General features: G+C 45.4%; 1 protein-coding gene across 1 annotated transcript in view; it reads left to right on the top strand.

The window, feature by feature from the left end:
* Positions 1 to 15,086, top strand: part of LOC136677416 (unconventional myosin-Ie-like) — a 73,614-nt gene that overhangs the window by 20,388 nt on the left and 38,140 nt on the right. The window contains exons 2-4 of the mRNA XM_066654935.1: positions 7,338 to 7,481; positions 10,516 to 10,605; positions 11,551 to 11,645. Of these exons, the coding sequence (XP_066511032.1) occupies positions 7,338 to 7,481; positions 10,516 to 10,605; positions 11,551 to 11,645 (329 nt within the window). The remainder of the gene's footprint in view (positions 1 to 7,337; positions 7,482 to 10,515; positions 10,606 to 11,550; positions 11,646 to 15,086) is intronic.

The raw sequence follows: 15,086 nt of genomic DNA, 5'->3' as shown, positions 1-15,086 counted from the left end.
AGCGAGCGCTAATCTTTTGAGCTGAGATTGGTGCTTAGTGGAGAAGGTTGGCTAAAGGTTCTGTTTATTTTTTGAAGCTGATAGAAGGGTTCGATTTGAAGAGTTGATGCTTATTAGATGTAGCTGAATATGCTCATTTCTGGACGAATAACAGCTTTGCTCCATTCATAAAGACTCATGCAACCGCAGCTGCCAAGCTCGGTGCTCACACTCTGCCAGAGCTGTTAGGGAAGTGTGTGCTGCTTCCATAGAGATGGTGTTTTTGTACACTCTCTCAATGAGATGTACATTACAAACCCTCCCTCACACTCACTGTGACCCACTTAACTGTGCCGTGGTGCAGCCTGGAGAAGCACTTACTTCAGGACATCCATCACCACTTCATCTGACTCACGTGCCCCAGGTGGCAGTGTGTGTTGTACGGGTTTGGTGAAGGTGGTTGGAATAGAAACTCTTTATTGGTGTCAGATGATGGTGAAGCTTGGATTTTCTGTATAGGGTTGAAAATAGAGTTTACAGGGACCGTAAAAAACTGTAATAGAGCACAGTGTGTTTCCATTAGTCATCGTTTAATAAACATTCATATTTAACATTACTGAGACTCCAATGATCAAGAATAAATACAAGTCTGATCTGGACTGATCTACGCTGGTCTAGACGTTACTGGTCTGGACTGGTTTGGTCTGGTCTGAACCAGATTTTTGATTGAATTACTGTGGATACTAGTGCACCAAAACCACTGGATGTGGTACAAAACATCTGTGGCTACAAAATCATGCAATTTCTTAGAGAGAAACATTCAGATATTTACCACATTTTCCAGAGAGAAACTGGAGGATAAATGATCAGAAATTGCTGACAAGTTATGAATGAAATGTGAAATGATCTTACTGTATCTGTTATATCTTCGGCTCTAGTGATGGACACCTGTCGCACCCAACGCTCCACTGTAGCCATCGGGCAGAGCTGGATCGTGTGTCAGAGAATAAAAGATGTAATCTAATCTCACTCTGTAACAAACCTGTGGGAGCAGCCAAGGCCTAAAGCTTAGAAACCCAAAAGTCACAGGTTCAATCCCTTTGACCCTTAGGAAAACGGGGTGTGGGGAAGTGAAAGAATAGCACTTTCTCCTCCCTCAATATTCACAACTGAAATGGCATTGACCAAAACACCTCACCCCCTGGGTGCTCATGGTCTGTCTGTGCCATAAAACACAAGTGAGAAGTTGAATCTAGGTCTCTGCGATAAACAAAGAGCATGTAATTATTCAGGAAAATTAGTTTGGTCTGCTTTTAAATGTGGAAACTTCCTTATTTTTAAAGGGCGCATTGTTCCTGTTCAGTGTTCTGTGTTAACACATAATTGATGCCTGGGCGGTGGGGGTGGGGGGGAGGTGGTAGTTCTGGGATGTGACCCTGTATGATGAATTTGTCCTAAGTTATGATGTTCTGAGAGGGTGAACCACAGAGACATTCTTAACTTTTGCCTCTGGTGTTTACGGATTTCCAGTCCTTCCACAACAACATATCCCTCCTAAATAAGCTCTTCACAAACAAAGCTGTGCCTGTAGAACCACTCTGTCTGCCCCTGGGCTCTCTGAACTGTGCCTTTTGCCTAAATAATTACATTATAATATGTAGTGACTGTACAATATGAAATATGAGGTTGATAGGGTAGGGGTAGAATAAGAAATGTGATGTGGGCCTAGCTGTATTTCTCTAATCTGTCTGTAACAGTGAATACCTCACCATTGGTGACTCCAGGACATAGTTTTCTGATGTGTGCCACCCCAGAGAGCAGAAATGATGCGTATAGGAATAATGCAGGAGGAGATACTACACTGTACACTGACATACATCATGTGTCCAAAGCTTGTGGACACCACTTAGAACTAGTACACTCACATACCCAAAGGTACACTCCCTATAGACTCAGTTGTGCTCGCAGTTTGTCGCCACTGCAAAGTGTGAAAAGAAATGAGATGTTCTGGAGCAGCTGCACATGAGTCTAAGGTCTCCATGCTCAGTACAAACACCAGCCGGAGAGGCTATGGATCGCTGGAAGTCAGGGGATCAGTGGAATGATGTATCCACTGTGTTGAGTGTTCTCACGCAGCTTAGGGATGTGCTGCCGAGAGCTGCAGGAGCTGCTGCTTTGGCTCCGGTTCTATCAGGAACATGTGGTGGAGGACCGAGGCTCCCAGAGGGAGAGGATTTGGGCGTCACAGAGGTTTTTAGGCCACTACCATACACACATTCCGCTGTTGCTGTGAAAGGCCTGTCAGAGAAAAAATACAGCCAGAGGTCCTAGTGTGCGGAACACATTCAGAGTTAGGAGATGCTCTAAGGCCTAGCCATGCAGCGGAATAACAACGATAAATTATAGGGATGCCCTGATTTAGGAATTCTGGGGCAGTTACAGGCGGCACGGTGGCGCAGCAGGTAGTGTCGCAGTCACACAGCTCCAGGGGCCTGAAGGTTGTGGGTTCGATTCCCGCTCCGGGTGACTGTCTGTGAGGAGTTGGTGTGTTCTCCCTGTGTCCGCGTGGGTTTCCTCCGGGTGCTCCGGTTTCCTCCCACAGTCCAAAAACACACGTTGCAGGTGGATTGGCGACTCGAAAGTGTCCGTAGGTGTGAGTGTGTGAGTGAATGTGTGTGTGTGTCTGTGTTGCCCTGTGAAGGACTGGCGTCCCCTCCAGGGTGTATTCCCGCCTTGCGCCCGATGATTCCAGGTAGGCTCTGGACCACCCGCGACCCTAAATTGGATAAGCGGTTACAGATAATGGATGGATGGATGGATGGGGCAGTTACAGGGAGCCAGTGTTGGTATGTACAGTACATCTGCCAATGCTGATGCATTAGCGTTTATAAGATGTCGATTTTTTAAAGGGTATGTTTATGTAGCATATGTGTGTGTAGCAGAACAGTGCAGCACAATAAGCACCTAGTAACCATTGTGGCCCTCTGACTTCCTTAGCTACATTCATGAAAATACACAACATTCAGTTTCCTACAATGTACCTCCCACCTTCAAGATCCTTCATCAGAAGGGTGTTTCAACTTTGTTAAAAGTGTAGGACATGAGTAAATATGTTTTCAATTTAAGTTGAGAAATTCTACTGTGGCCAGAGCGTCCTTTTAAAATTTGATTCACTGTGATTATTACTGGCTCTTCTACTGGTTTACATCATCTGCCCCGTCTGTGTTCACTGCTGAATGCCTGGAATAAATTATAATCCATTAAAGCTGGCTCTAAACATGCATAAAAAACCTGGAAAACCTTGCACTCCTAAAAATCAAGGTGCTAGCAAGGTGAGTGATGCCATAGAAGAAGCGCTTTTGGTTCCATAAAGAACCATGTTTGTTTTAGAGATGTGAAGAAACGTTTAAAGGTTTAAAAATCCACCACTCATTCACTCATCAATGTTCTTTACCCATTTAAACGTATTAATAAATGATTATTTATGGAACCAAAAGTGGTTCTTCTGTGGCAAAGCTCAAAGATCCTTTTGTAGCATCATTATTTTTAAGAGCGTACCTCTGATGCAGCCTAGTATTCCCCAGCTCCACTTGGTATGTTCCATTTGTTTACAGCTCATCCTCCTCAGGTGCTAATGAGCTCCCATCACTTGACATCACTGAAACATTGCAACACCACTGTTCACCCATTTTCCTGCTCTGTGCTGTAAAACATGATAATAGCTACCGTCTGGAAAATTAATCAAGTTGTGATTCGCAACATGGATACTGTGGAAAACACACACACACACGATGAAGAGCAAGCAGAGGCATTAACATTCCTCATTGTAGTCCATGCAAAAATGAAGTCTGTAAATTGAGGGAGGTATTTATTTTGCTGGTAAAACGCAGCTGGCCCATAGCCTCCCGCGATAATAACGCTCCAGCCAAGTGCTCTGTGGTTACTGTACTCCTCTTATTTTCCTGTCATTTACAGTGCTCTTACTTGGTGTTTCCTTTCACCACACTAAGTTCATTTAGGCTGGAGCTGCGAGTTCATTTCGGCTCATTTAGTGTGAGGAGGACGTTTCGCCTCGTCTCTGCTACTGATGTTCCAGACTGAGGAATGGAGGATCAGGAAGATTTGAAATGTCTTCCATTCTGCATCATATCCCACAACAGTGTCCGAGCATTCCAGGGAGCGGAGAGACGTCGTGTAGCCGAGGAATGAACAAAACAGTGCTTCAAAGCAGCCACTGAGACGATGGAACAATGTCAGGAAGAAGTGGTGAAACAGTATTTGACTGAGGACGCTGACGTCATGCCCGTCTGATGTATTGGTTCGCTGATACAGTTGATCGATATTAAATATCCTTTATATTTAATTTTAAAAAGGGGCGTATTATGAAAAACAACACTTGTTCTGTGCATGTCGATATTAATTTGAGGATCTGGAGCACACGCCCACACACTGTGAATCAGGACCTCTCAGCTGCGTAAATCTGAAAACAGGAAAAAATGAGTCATTCTGATTTTGCGCTTCTTATTACATAGAGTGCAGAGATTGTAGAATAGTCCTGGTCCCTCGTCTGAGACTCTCCAGTCACGGCGTTGGACCCACCTTTACGTGAGAGGGCAAGGATAAGTAAAGCAGACACAACAAGAATGGGGAAATAAGAGCACTGACCGAACCGAGCGAAAACCGAGGGCTTCTGCTCCTCCCTCCTCACAGCTGTGCACTCGGGGTCGAGGCGAACAGCAGGCGGCTCATTATCGTTTATAAGAACAGGTGCTGAAACGGCGGTTCTGATCAGGGCTGTTTCGACAGGGGAAGAACGCTGCTGTGGGCTTTGATCCTTGTGGTATTTTGGCCAAAGCAGGTCACAGACATCTCGTTACTTGTGGAAAAGAGGAAGAATACGTCCCCTTTAAAGTTGCTTCTTTCAAATATAATAAAGGTATAGCTCTAACTTGTTCAGTTCCTCCTCTGTATGTCCAAAGATTTTTAAAAACCTAGTAGAAAAGTTCATTCTTCCCCATAGAAAAGAAGGGAATAGAAAGTAATATAATGACCCCCAGCTTTGGGCTGTGGAACAGTGGAACTGTGTTCTCTGGAGTGATGGACCTCTATACAATGCCTTTTAGCACGAGTTGAAGAACTAATCATTTATTACTAATGCTCACATGGCTGAGTGCCATCAGATCCTCACAGTAGAGAGTGAGTAAGAAGTCCCGAATAATGAATGACTTCATGCCTTCATTGCTGACGTTGGTCAGAGTGTGAAAAACTGTCCACTCAGTGAAGTGACCACATCCAGTTTACATACAGACACTTTTCCAACAGCGTCTGTTTTCTCAGGCCGTAGCAGATGTGCTGTTTGTTTACTCTGACCTGGAGAAATGTGCGAGGTCAAGAGTCTTGCAGAAACATTCCCCTGATGTTGCAATTAGATCTTTTGATCTTAGATCTTCCACTTATCCTTCCTCCTCCTGCTGCTTCTCCTCCTCCTCCTCTCTCTCTCTCTCTCTCTCTCTCTCTCTCTCTCTCTTTCTCTCTCTCTCTCTGTCAAGGATGTGTCTCAGTGTGTCGTTCATCATGGTCAGTGAGTCAGTATCATCTGGCTACTGTTAGAGGTCAAATAGCAGCATGAATCATTTTTCTTTTGAGTCACCCACATCCCAGATAGGGACGGAGAACTTGAATACACATGTGCCACGCTGGGGAAGCTAATTCTTCCAGTAACCATTAATAACATTAATAAGCTACACCTGTTAAGGCTCTTAAATTTAGACGACATGCTGGAATTTGTGTCAACACTGATATATATTTTGAATTTTGGCACTGATTTTGTTGATTCATGCTTAAAATATTGGCCTTGAAAGCTCTGCGATTTAGATAAAATGTATTATTATTATCAATTCATTCATTTATTTACTTTCTGTTAGCACTTTATTTAGTTCAGGGCCGCGATGAGTCAGAGTCCATACAGAATCACTGGGTGCAAGGCAATAACACACCGGAGGGGCGCCAGTGTGTGTACAGGGTGACACACACTCACACATTCACTCACACACTCACACCTATGGACACTTTTGAGTCGCCAATCCACCTAGCAACATGTGTTTTTGGACCTTGGGAGGAAGCCGGAGCACCCGAAGGAAACCCACGCAGACACAGGGAGAACACACCACACTCCTCACAGACAGTCACCCGAAGGAAACCCACGCAGACACAGAGAGAACACACCACACTCCTCACAGACAGTCACCCGGAGGAAATCCACGCGGACACAGGGAGAACACACCACACTCCTCACAGACAGTCACCCGGAGGAAACCCATGCGGACACAGAGAGAACACACCACACTCCTCACAGACAGTCACCCGGAGGAAACCCACGCAGACACAGGGAGAACACACCACACTCCTCACAGACAGTCACCCGAAGGAAACCCACGCAGACACAGGGAGAACACACCACACTCCTCACAGACAGTCACCCGGAGGAAATCCACGCGGACACAGGGAGAACACACCACACTCCGCACAGACAGTCACCCGGAGGAAACCCATGCGGACACAGAGAGAACACACCACACTCCTCACAGACAGTCACCCGGAGGAAACCCACGCAGACACAGGGAGAACACACCACACTCCTCACAGACAGTCACCCGAAGGAAACCCACGCAGACACAGGGAGAACACACCACACTCCTCACAGACAGTCACCCGGAGGAAATCCACGCGGACACAGGGAGAACACACCACACTCCGCACAGACAGTCACCCGGAGGAAACCCATGCGGACACAGAGAGAACACACCACACTCCTCACAGACAGTCACCCGGAGGAAACCCACGCAGACACAGGGAGAACACACCACACTCCGCACAGACAGTCACCCGGAGGAAACCCACGCAGACACAGGAGAACACACCACACTCCTCACAGACAGTCACCCGGAGGAAACCCACGCAGACACAGGGAGAACACACCACACTCCTCACAGACAGTCACCCGGAGGAAACCCACGCAGACACAGGGAGAACACACCACACTCCTCACAGACAGTCACCCGGAGGAAACCCACGCAGACACAGGGAGAACACACCACACTCCTCACAGACAGTCACCCGGAGCGGGACTCAAACCCACAACCTCCAGGTCCCTGGAGCTACGTGACTGCGACACCTACCTGCTGCACCACCATGCATAATTTATTCAAATATACATTGTCTGATTATAATATTCTTGTTTGAAACCCAGTGTAAACCCTGAAATGTCCTAAATCCTATACGTTTATTTTTGTTGGTCTAATTTCAAATATCTGATTTCAAATTTTGAACTGTGTGTGTGTGTGTGTGTGTTGTTACAGGGAAGCCGGGGCCACTACCGGTACCACTGGCAGAGCCACAATGTCAAGCAGAGCGGTGTGGACGACATGGTGCTTCTCACCAAAATCAACGAGGACGCCATCGTGGAGAACCTCAAGAAGAGATACATGGACGACTATATTTTCGTATCCTTTGTTATTCCACCCTCAGCATTGCAATGCCCCCCCATGACTCACTTGAGTTTATCCCCATATTCCTGGGAAATCAGATGCTCCCTTGGCTTAGAGTAAAACATTTAAGGACTGAAAGCCCATTAGTGAAGAATGGCTCCCTTAACAATGCATTAAACGTCCAGTAAGAAGTCATTTTGGGTTTAGATCTAATATTTCAGAGGTATCTTGACTGGGAATCTTACTGCGCTGAGCCGAGGGCAGAGCAGGGTGCGCTTCTTTAGCTCTCTGCAGTAATGTAGGGAGTTTTAAATGAAGAATGTTTTCCTGCAGCTTTTCTTAGTCTGTGGGGTTGGATCTGTTCCACCGCAGTATAGATTGGATCTTGATTAGACTCTGCATAGGCTTAGCCAAACATTGACATTTAAAGCTCTCACCGCTTCTAAAGTTTGTAGGCACCACTTATAATCAGTGAATTCTTTTTACAGTGGACACATATTCAGTCGTGAAATCACAGCTTCTATGAACTCTGTAGGAAAGCTTGAAAGGAAATGGGATGCTCCGGAACAGCCACACATGAACGTAAGGGCACCATGCCCAATGACAAGCGTGGGCAAGAGAACTCTGCAGAGAACAGCGTTACACTGAATATTCAGAGCTTGGGTTTTTATGGGTCTCTAAGCCATACTTGGCCCAGAGTGTGGTGACCGTAAACAGCTGCTTCAGAGCATCTCATTCTGTTGGTCAGTGCTTTCCTGTTGAGATTATAAAGCCCAAGAGTGCACCGTAAAGTGGCTGAATTCTCTCAGCATAAGGGGTGACTACAAACATCTGAGTATCTAAGCTGCTTTTCAGTTCTGATTTATACTTGCCTTCACACACTCCCACTGAGCATTAGGAAATGTGAGCGCCTACATCACACAAGCGGCCATTCACGGTGTGAGGAGAGGAGGGGCAAGGAGGAGCGGGTTTTTCATTCAGAACACACTCACCCTCAGCACAAACACAAACATGAATCCCGCTGAGCTGATGTTTTTGTGATTTACACGTTACGACTTCAAATGACTCTCTACACTGAAAAGGTGAAGATTCCAATGAATGATCACAAGAGGTGTACATGCTTCTCAAGTGGACATCAGCGTTGACTCATTCCCAAAGTCCAATTTAGCACATTTCACTTCAGTTCATACAGAACGGGAGCGGCCCTTAAGATGGCATAAGGGATTCCCCTGAGGGGAAGTGGTGGGAGCAAGTTAAAACCAGATTTAAAGTGCAGGGCTAGTCTATACGATAACAAAAGGAACATGGAACAAATGTGTTCCCTCACTGAAGACATAGAATATAATCTCTAGGGTTTTAAAATGGCAGTGGTATGACACTTTAGCTACAAGCGCTAATGCAGCTGACTGGCCAACTATAGTGTCATATCCACTGGTCATTGTAAAATCCCGGCCTGGATTCCGGATCAAAGGTTTTCATTTGGTGACTTCTGCTCTAGAGAGTACCCACTGTATTAAACCCTAATGTTGTTTCCTACCTGCTTTCAAATGTGTTCACATGGCTATTCAGTCGTAGTCCTGAACCCTGTAAGGCCACCTGGCCTCATTAACTCACTGTTGGAGGTTGCACGAACACTGTTTTGGGCTGTAATGCTGTGAAAGCTATATTAAGACTCTTGCAAACCCAGTTGTTTTCCCACAACCTTGGACGGTGTTTTTATCAAAGCTTCTGGGAGGTTGTGAAAGTTGTGCTGCCTCAGAGCTGAGCCAGGCAGTGGTGGCTTATATCTGTGCTATATAAAATATGAAACCAATGTTCTTGGCAGTGATCGCCTCTGTGTTCGCATTGAGCTGTTGGCTCTTTCTATGACCCTTCAGCAGAAAACGTTGAGAGTTCTCCATGAAACCTCATCGGTCATAAACTGCTCTGGCCTTATTAGGATTATGGTGTCTTAGCGGACGAAGCTTTAACCCTAAAACAGGCCGTGATTGTGGTCAGAAAATAGCCACAGTGCTGCAGTGTTCTAGTCAGCAGCGTATGGGACTGAGGTCAGCATGAGTCAAGCTCAATACTTCCTTTATTTGCGCTCTTTGCCTCTCTCTCTCTCGACTGCTCCCCCCTACTGCGGCTGCAGAAGAAAAGCGATGCCTTCTAAAACCCCTGACCATCAGCCAGGAGTTCTCCACTAACACACAACACACACTCAGCACTGCTGTCTCCAGTGTGTATACCTCAGAACTCAGCTTAGTGAAGAAATTCTTAGGTTTTTTGTGTTTGTAACAATCCACTAATGCACAAATGTGATTGGATGAACTATTTACACAGTAGTGGCCAATATACTAAGAGCGATTATACAATATCATTCATTCATTCATTATCTGTAAGCACTTATCCAGTTCAGGGTCGCGGTGGATCCAGAGCCTACCTGGAATCATTGGGCACATGGCGGGAATACACCCTGGAGGGGGTGCCAGTCCTTCACAGGGCAACACACACTCACACATTCACTCACACACTCACACCTACGGACACTTTTGAGTCGCCAATCCACCTACCAACGTGTGTTTTTGGACTGTGGGAGGAAACCCACGCGGACACGGGGAGAACACACCAACTCCTCACAGACAGTCACCCGGAGCTGCTGCGCCACCGTGCCACCCCGATTATACAATATGTTTTGTTTAAAATGAATTATATTTGAGTATTAATACAATGGATTACAGTTCATTGTTCAGCAGCCAAGCACCAGCGCAGAATGCTTCACAAGCACTGGGATGACCTTGAGCATCAGCAATGAAAATCAGACAAGCACATACTTGTTTCACTTATTTTGCACAAATGTAAATTTTTTGGACTGCTCCAGAAGTGCTCACCTCCCTCAGACTGTCAGATATGGGGAGGGTTCTCCAGTCCATGGTCGTAAAAAGTTGGGAACCCTTGCCTTAGGGTTTAAAAGGTTACTAACATAGGAAACGAATTGCACTAATGTTACATAATGTGTAAACGCCTTGAGCAAATGACCGTTTAAGCCTTGACCTGTGTGACACAGACATACATCGGACCTGTGCTCATCTCAGTTAACCCTTTTAAACAGATGCCTTACTTCACGGACAAGGAGGTGGAGTTGTACCAAGGAGCCGTAAGTGTTCTGTCTGGACCAAGAAAAGCTCAATCACATTTCATGTTTGTGTGACTTTCTACCTGAAAACAAGGATGTGCCCCACCCCCAGGGATATTTAAAGAAATATTTCAGCAAATATTAGTGATTAGGAGAGTGTTCTTAGTAGCTGATATGTATTTATCATTCGGAAAATCAACCAAACATGTCATCTGACCCCAGAGGAGTTTGCAAATGGCTTGGAAGAACCGTATGCGATATGTAATTCAGTCTGTTAAACATACGGTACTCAGTAGAAGTCTTGTGGCCCCTGTGTGAGAGTTATCAGTACAAGAGCCAGAAAGTGAAGTTTTACAGCCACAGGGACAGGAGGGACTAATAATTTCTTAGCTAATGATTTTCACCTCAAAACAGAAGAAAGAGTTTTAGAGGAATTAGGTGTGGTGCGAATACTGACTCACTACATTCTCAGAGCCTGGAGGAATGCAGCACAGACCTGTCCTCTGCAGTGAAGTCACCTGGCACTATCTCCACAGAACAACATGTTCCAGTGCGATTTTAACTGCTCCTGGCCTTCTCACAGAGAGCTGTCCAGACTGGATACACACACTTAGACTGCAGAGTTTTTATTTATGTATCATCCGTTATTGTATCAAAGATGATATGGGTTCTGTATCCAGTCTCACTATCGAGCTTGGTTTAATTCTGTAACATATCTGGCCTGTGGTGGTTCACTACTGGTTGTAGTGCAACTTAATGTAAAGCAAATTAGAGTGGGTCCTGTGCAGAAACACATTACACTGATAGAAGGAAATAAAATATGTAAACTAGTTATTGTAGGTTAAATAATAGTGATAAATAAAATGTAATCAGGATTCAAATAAGCTCTTATTATCACAATTATTCTCCCTCTCTCTCTCTCTCTCTCTCTCACTTTATCACTCTCTTTAACTTTTTCCTGTTTAGGCTCAGTATGAAAACCCTCCTCATATCTATGCACTGGCAGACAACATGTACAGAAACATGATGATTGACCGTGAAAACCAGTGTGTCATCATCAGGTATGAGAACTGATTACATCTTTCTTTTACATAAGAAGTGATTGTAATGGACATGCAGTTATGACAGTAATGCACATATGGTGGAGGATAGAGTCATGTGACCGAGAGATAGAGAGATAGAGAGAGAAGATTTTACCTCATGCGAGTGACTGGAACGGACACTTAATGACTTGTGCTTTGTTGAAGGGAAAGGAACAGGCCTAACTTGCCTAGCCTGGTGATTTGGATGGTGGCTGCTGCCAGTTAGCCAGCTGACAGGAGTGTGTTTTCTGGGGCAGCCGTGGCATGGTGGGTATGGAACTGCGCGAGTAACCGAAAGGTTGCCAGTTCGATCCCCAGAGCTGGCAGGTCATGACTGAAGTGCCCTTGAGAAAGGCACCAACCTCCGACTGTGCTGCCCACCGCTCCAGGAATGTGTGTTCACTTCCCCCTAGTGTTCACTAGTGTGTGTGTGTAAATGTGTGTTTCACAGCACGGATTGGGTTAAATGCGCAGAACAAGTTCCTCTGTGTGTGAGCACAGTGACCAATAAAGTGATTATAATTATCATTAGTGTCTTTTAATGACATGTGTTTTATATAACTGTGTAGAATGGAAAAAAATAGTAATGCATAGGATTTGGTTAAAAAAATTAGCTGCTAATTTGCTGCGCGGCTCAAAGGGAGTGAGTTGTAAAGTGTGCAGTGCAGCTAGTGTTTTTTCGAACGGTGAAAAAAATAGAAAAATAGCAGGCTTTGATGATGCTGCAACAATTTTTGGAGCCCATCTTGACAATTCAGCATAGCTCCACTTTCCAGTCCCAGTTCTCTGGGAGGATATTTGCATATTCGCTGCAGTGTGCGTTTAGAAAGAAAACAAAGTGCAGCAGTGCTATTTATTCCACCTTCCTGTTTCTGCTGCTTCCTCAGATCAGGAAGTTCACCTGCAGGTCCGCAGCACCCAGTGTCACTGGAAACTGTGTGTGTGTGTGTGTGTGTGTTTATCAGTTCCTATAGGTGGAATGGAGTGCTCATTGGATGCCATCTCTCCACAGAGATAGAGTGGAGAGGAATAGAGGCCTATTCTGTTGCCCACATTTGTTTTTTTTTGTGTGTGTGTGTGTTCCTGCTGGTCACCTGAGTCCGTGCTGGTCACTGTAGTGCTTACCTCATGGTGAATGTCTCCTCGTTCAGCAGTTTTCCTCTCGTTTGTTTGTCCAGCGATCTGCTGCCAGCAGGGTTGGACCACATAAAGGCACTGGAAGTGGAATCGTGATGAAGCAGATTAGCAAACAAAGCCCTCCGTGAAATTGCTGCCCAGGCAGTGTGTGGTCAGCATAGCTCTTTTCCCATGAAAACATATTATTAAAGGTGGCCATGGTGAAATGGGCCGTTTGATACAGACCACTGTTCTTAATGGTCCTTTTCCCTAGTGCTTTAGTTTACCAGACCTCTTTTTCAGCTCATGTTGTAGTCTATGGGAGATGAAGATGATGATGATCATCTTGGATGATGAGGCTTGGACATATCTATTCGGTCCGAATCCAACTTGTCCTGGGGTGTGTTGAGATTTCAGTCTGCTGGCTGAGCTAGTGCTAGCATCACAGTTGGCACCATTTTGTTGTCCGTTGTTGCTGTGGACAGATGGTGTAACCGGTATTGGGTTAGGATTAAAAGTCAAGTTAATTTATATGAACAGTAAAGAGAGCAAAACTCTTTCTCTCTCATACCTGTGATGATAGCATACAAGAGGCACCTGTTAACTGTAAAAGAACTAGACAGCTAGTGCTCTCCTCCAAGCATGTTCAGCTACAATGACACTGTATTAGCAGTAAAGTGAAGACTTTAATAATGGATAGTGTAATGGAAAGTAAAAAAAAATCAATGTTAGATCAACACAAGGGCGTTAAAATTGTATTAGTACTGTTTTTTTAAGTGTCTACCTTAAGTTTATTAAGTGTCTACGCTCTATACCACAGTGAATATGAAATGAAAGTGTAGTGTGATATGAAAGTGTAGGTTTTCTCCGGGTGACTGTCTGTGAGGAGTGTGGTGTGTTCTCCCTGTGTCTGTGTGGGTTTCCTCCGGGTGACTGTCTGTGAGGAGTGTGGTGTGTCCTCTCTGTGTCTGCGTGGGTTTCCTCCGGGTGACTGTCTGTGAGGAGTGTGGTGTGTCCTCTCTGTGTCTGCATGGGTTTCCTCCGGGTGACTGTCTGTGAGGAGTGTGGTGTGTTCTCCCTGTGTCTGTGTGGGTTTCCTCCGGGTGACTGTCTGTGAGGAGTGTGGTGTGTTCTCTCTGTGTCTGCGTGGGTTTCCTCCGGGTGACTGTCTGTTAGGAGTGTGGTGTGTTCTCTCTGTGTCTGCGTGGGTTTCCTCCGGGTGACTGTCTGTGAGGAGTGTGGTGTGTTCTCTCTGTGTCTGCGTGGGTTTACTCCGGGTGACTGTCTGTTAGGAGTGTGGTGTGTTCTCCCTGTGTCTGCGTGGGTTTCCTCCGGGCGATTAATTAGCATAAAAACTCTGCCCCAAAAACCCATCATTCCAATTCAGTCTCAGATTCTATAATTCTTTATTCATTTTGGGTCCTCTTTCCTGCACTTACTGTTTTCAGAGTTCCTCATCCATAACCACATGGGCTCACAGTGGCTCGATTTCCATTGTTTTGTGAATACAATGGTGACGGAAGCTGGGGAACCTGTTTCATTACCACACACTCTCTCACCAAGCGGAAGAAGCTATTTAGAGAGGATATTACCCCCCACTGGAGGAGGCAAAAGACAGCGGGAGAACAGAGAGAATTTCCCAAAAACCAGTGACATCTCGTCACCTCTTTATCAGTCTATCATGAAAACTCTGCCACAAAAGGCCAGACTGGACATACAGTTCGGTTTAATGAATACAAAAGCCGACATTGTCCAGGGGCAGTTGTTTTGGCTGAGGGGTAATCAGTCTTATCACGGCCACTGGACGAGGCTGAGGGGGTTCACAGGAAACACCAGCAGCCCTGGCATCGTCTCCGTTTCTCTCCGTGCCCATATTTGGCCAATAAACCCATGTGGGAAGTTTAACAATGTGTTTAGCTGTGTAATTACAATATACAATGGGGAACGCCTCCCAGAGCAGGTTTAAAAATAGAGCCAAACTGAAGTTCCAGCCCATGGTGTGAGAGCAGAGAACCCCACATTTAACAAGCGCTCCAGAGACTCTGTAACTCAGACACACACTCAGCAGCTTTAACTCTGTCGGACCCTATGTGTGTCCGTGTTGGTCACTGTGAAACCTATCAGTGGTTGGCCCTGAAGCTTTCAGTGTGTTTCCGTGTTCTCCGTCCCTGCGTGCATCCCTCCACTTCTTTGTTGGATGCACTAAGATAGTGCTCACATTCAGATTAATTTACATTGTGATGGCAATGCTTATTATTGATTTGCTTGTCAATAACTATGAACAGCTACTGAAATGTGACGTGG

Source organism: Hoplias malabaricus, chromosome X2 (assembly GCF_029633855.1).
Source record: "Hoplias malabaricus isolate fHopMal1 chromosome X2, fHopMal1.hap1, whole genome shotgun sequence".
In the NCBI taxonomy this organism is placed as follows: domain Eukaryota; kingdom Metazoa; phylum Chordata; class Actinopteri; order Characiformes; family Erythrinidae; genus Hoplias; species Hoplias malabaricus.
Note: the sequence above shows the minus strand (reverse complement) of the source record. Positions and strands in the feature narration are given on the sequence as shown.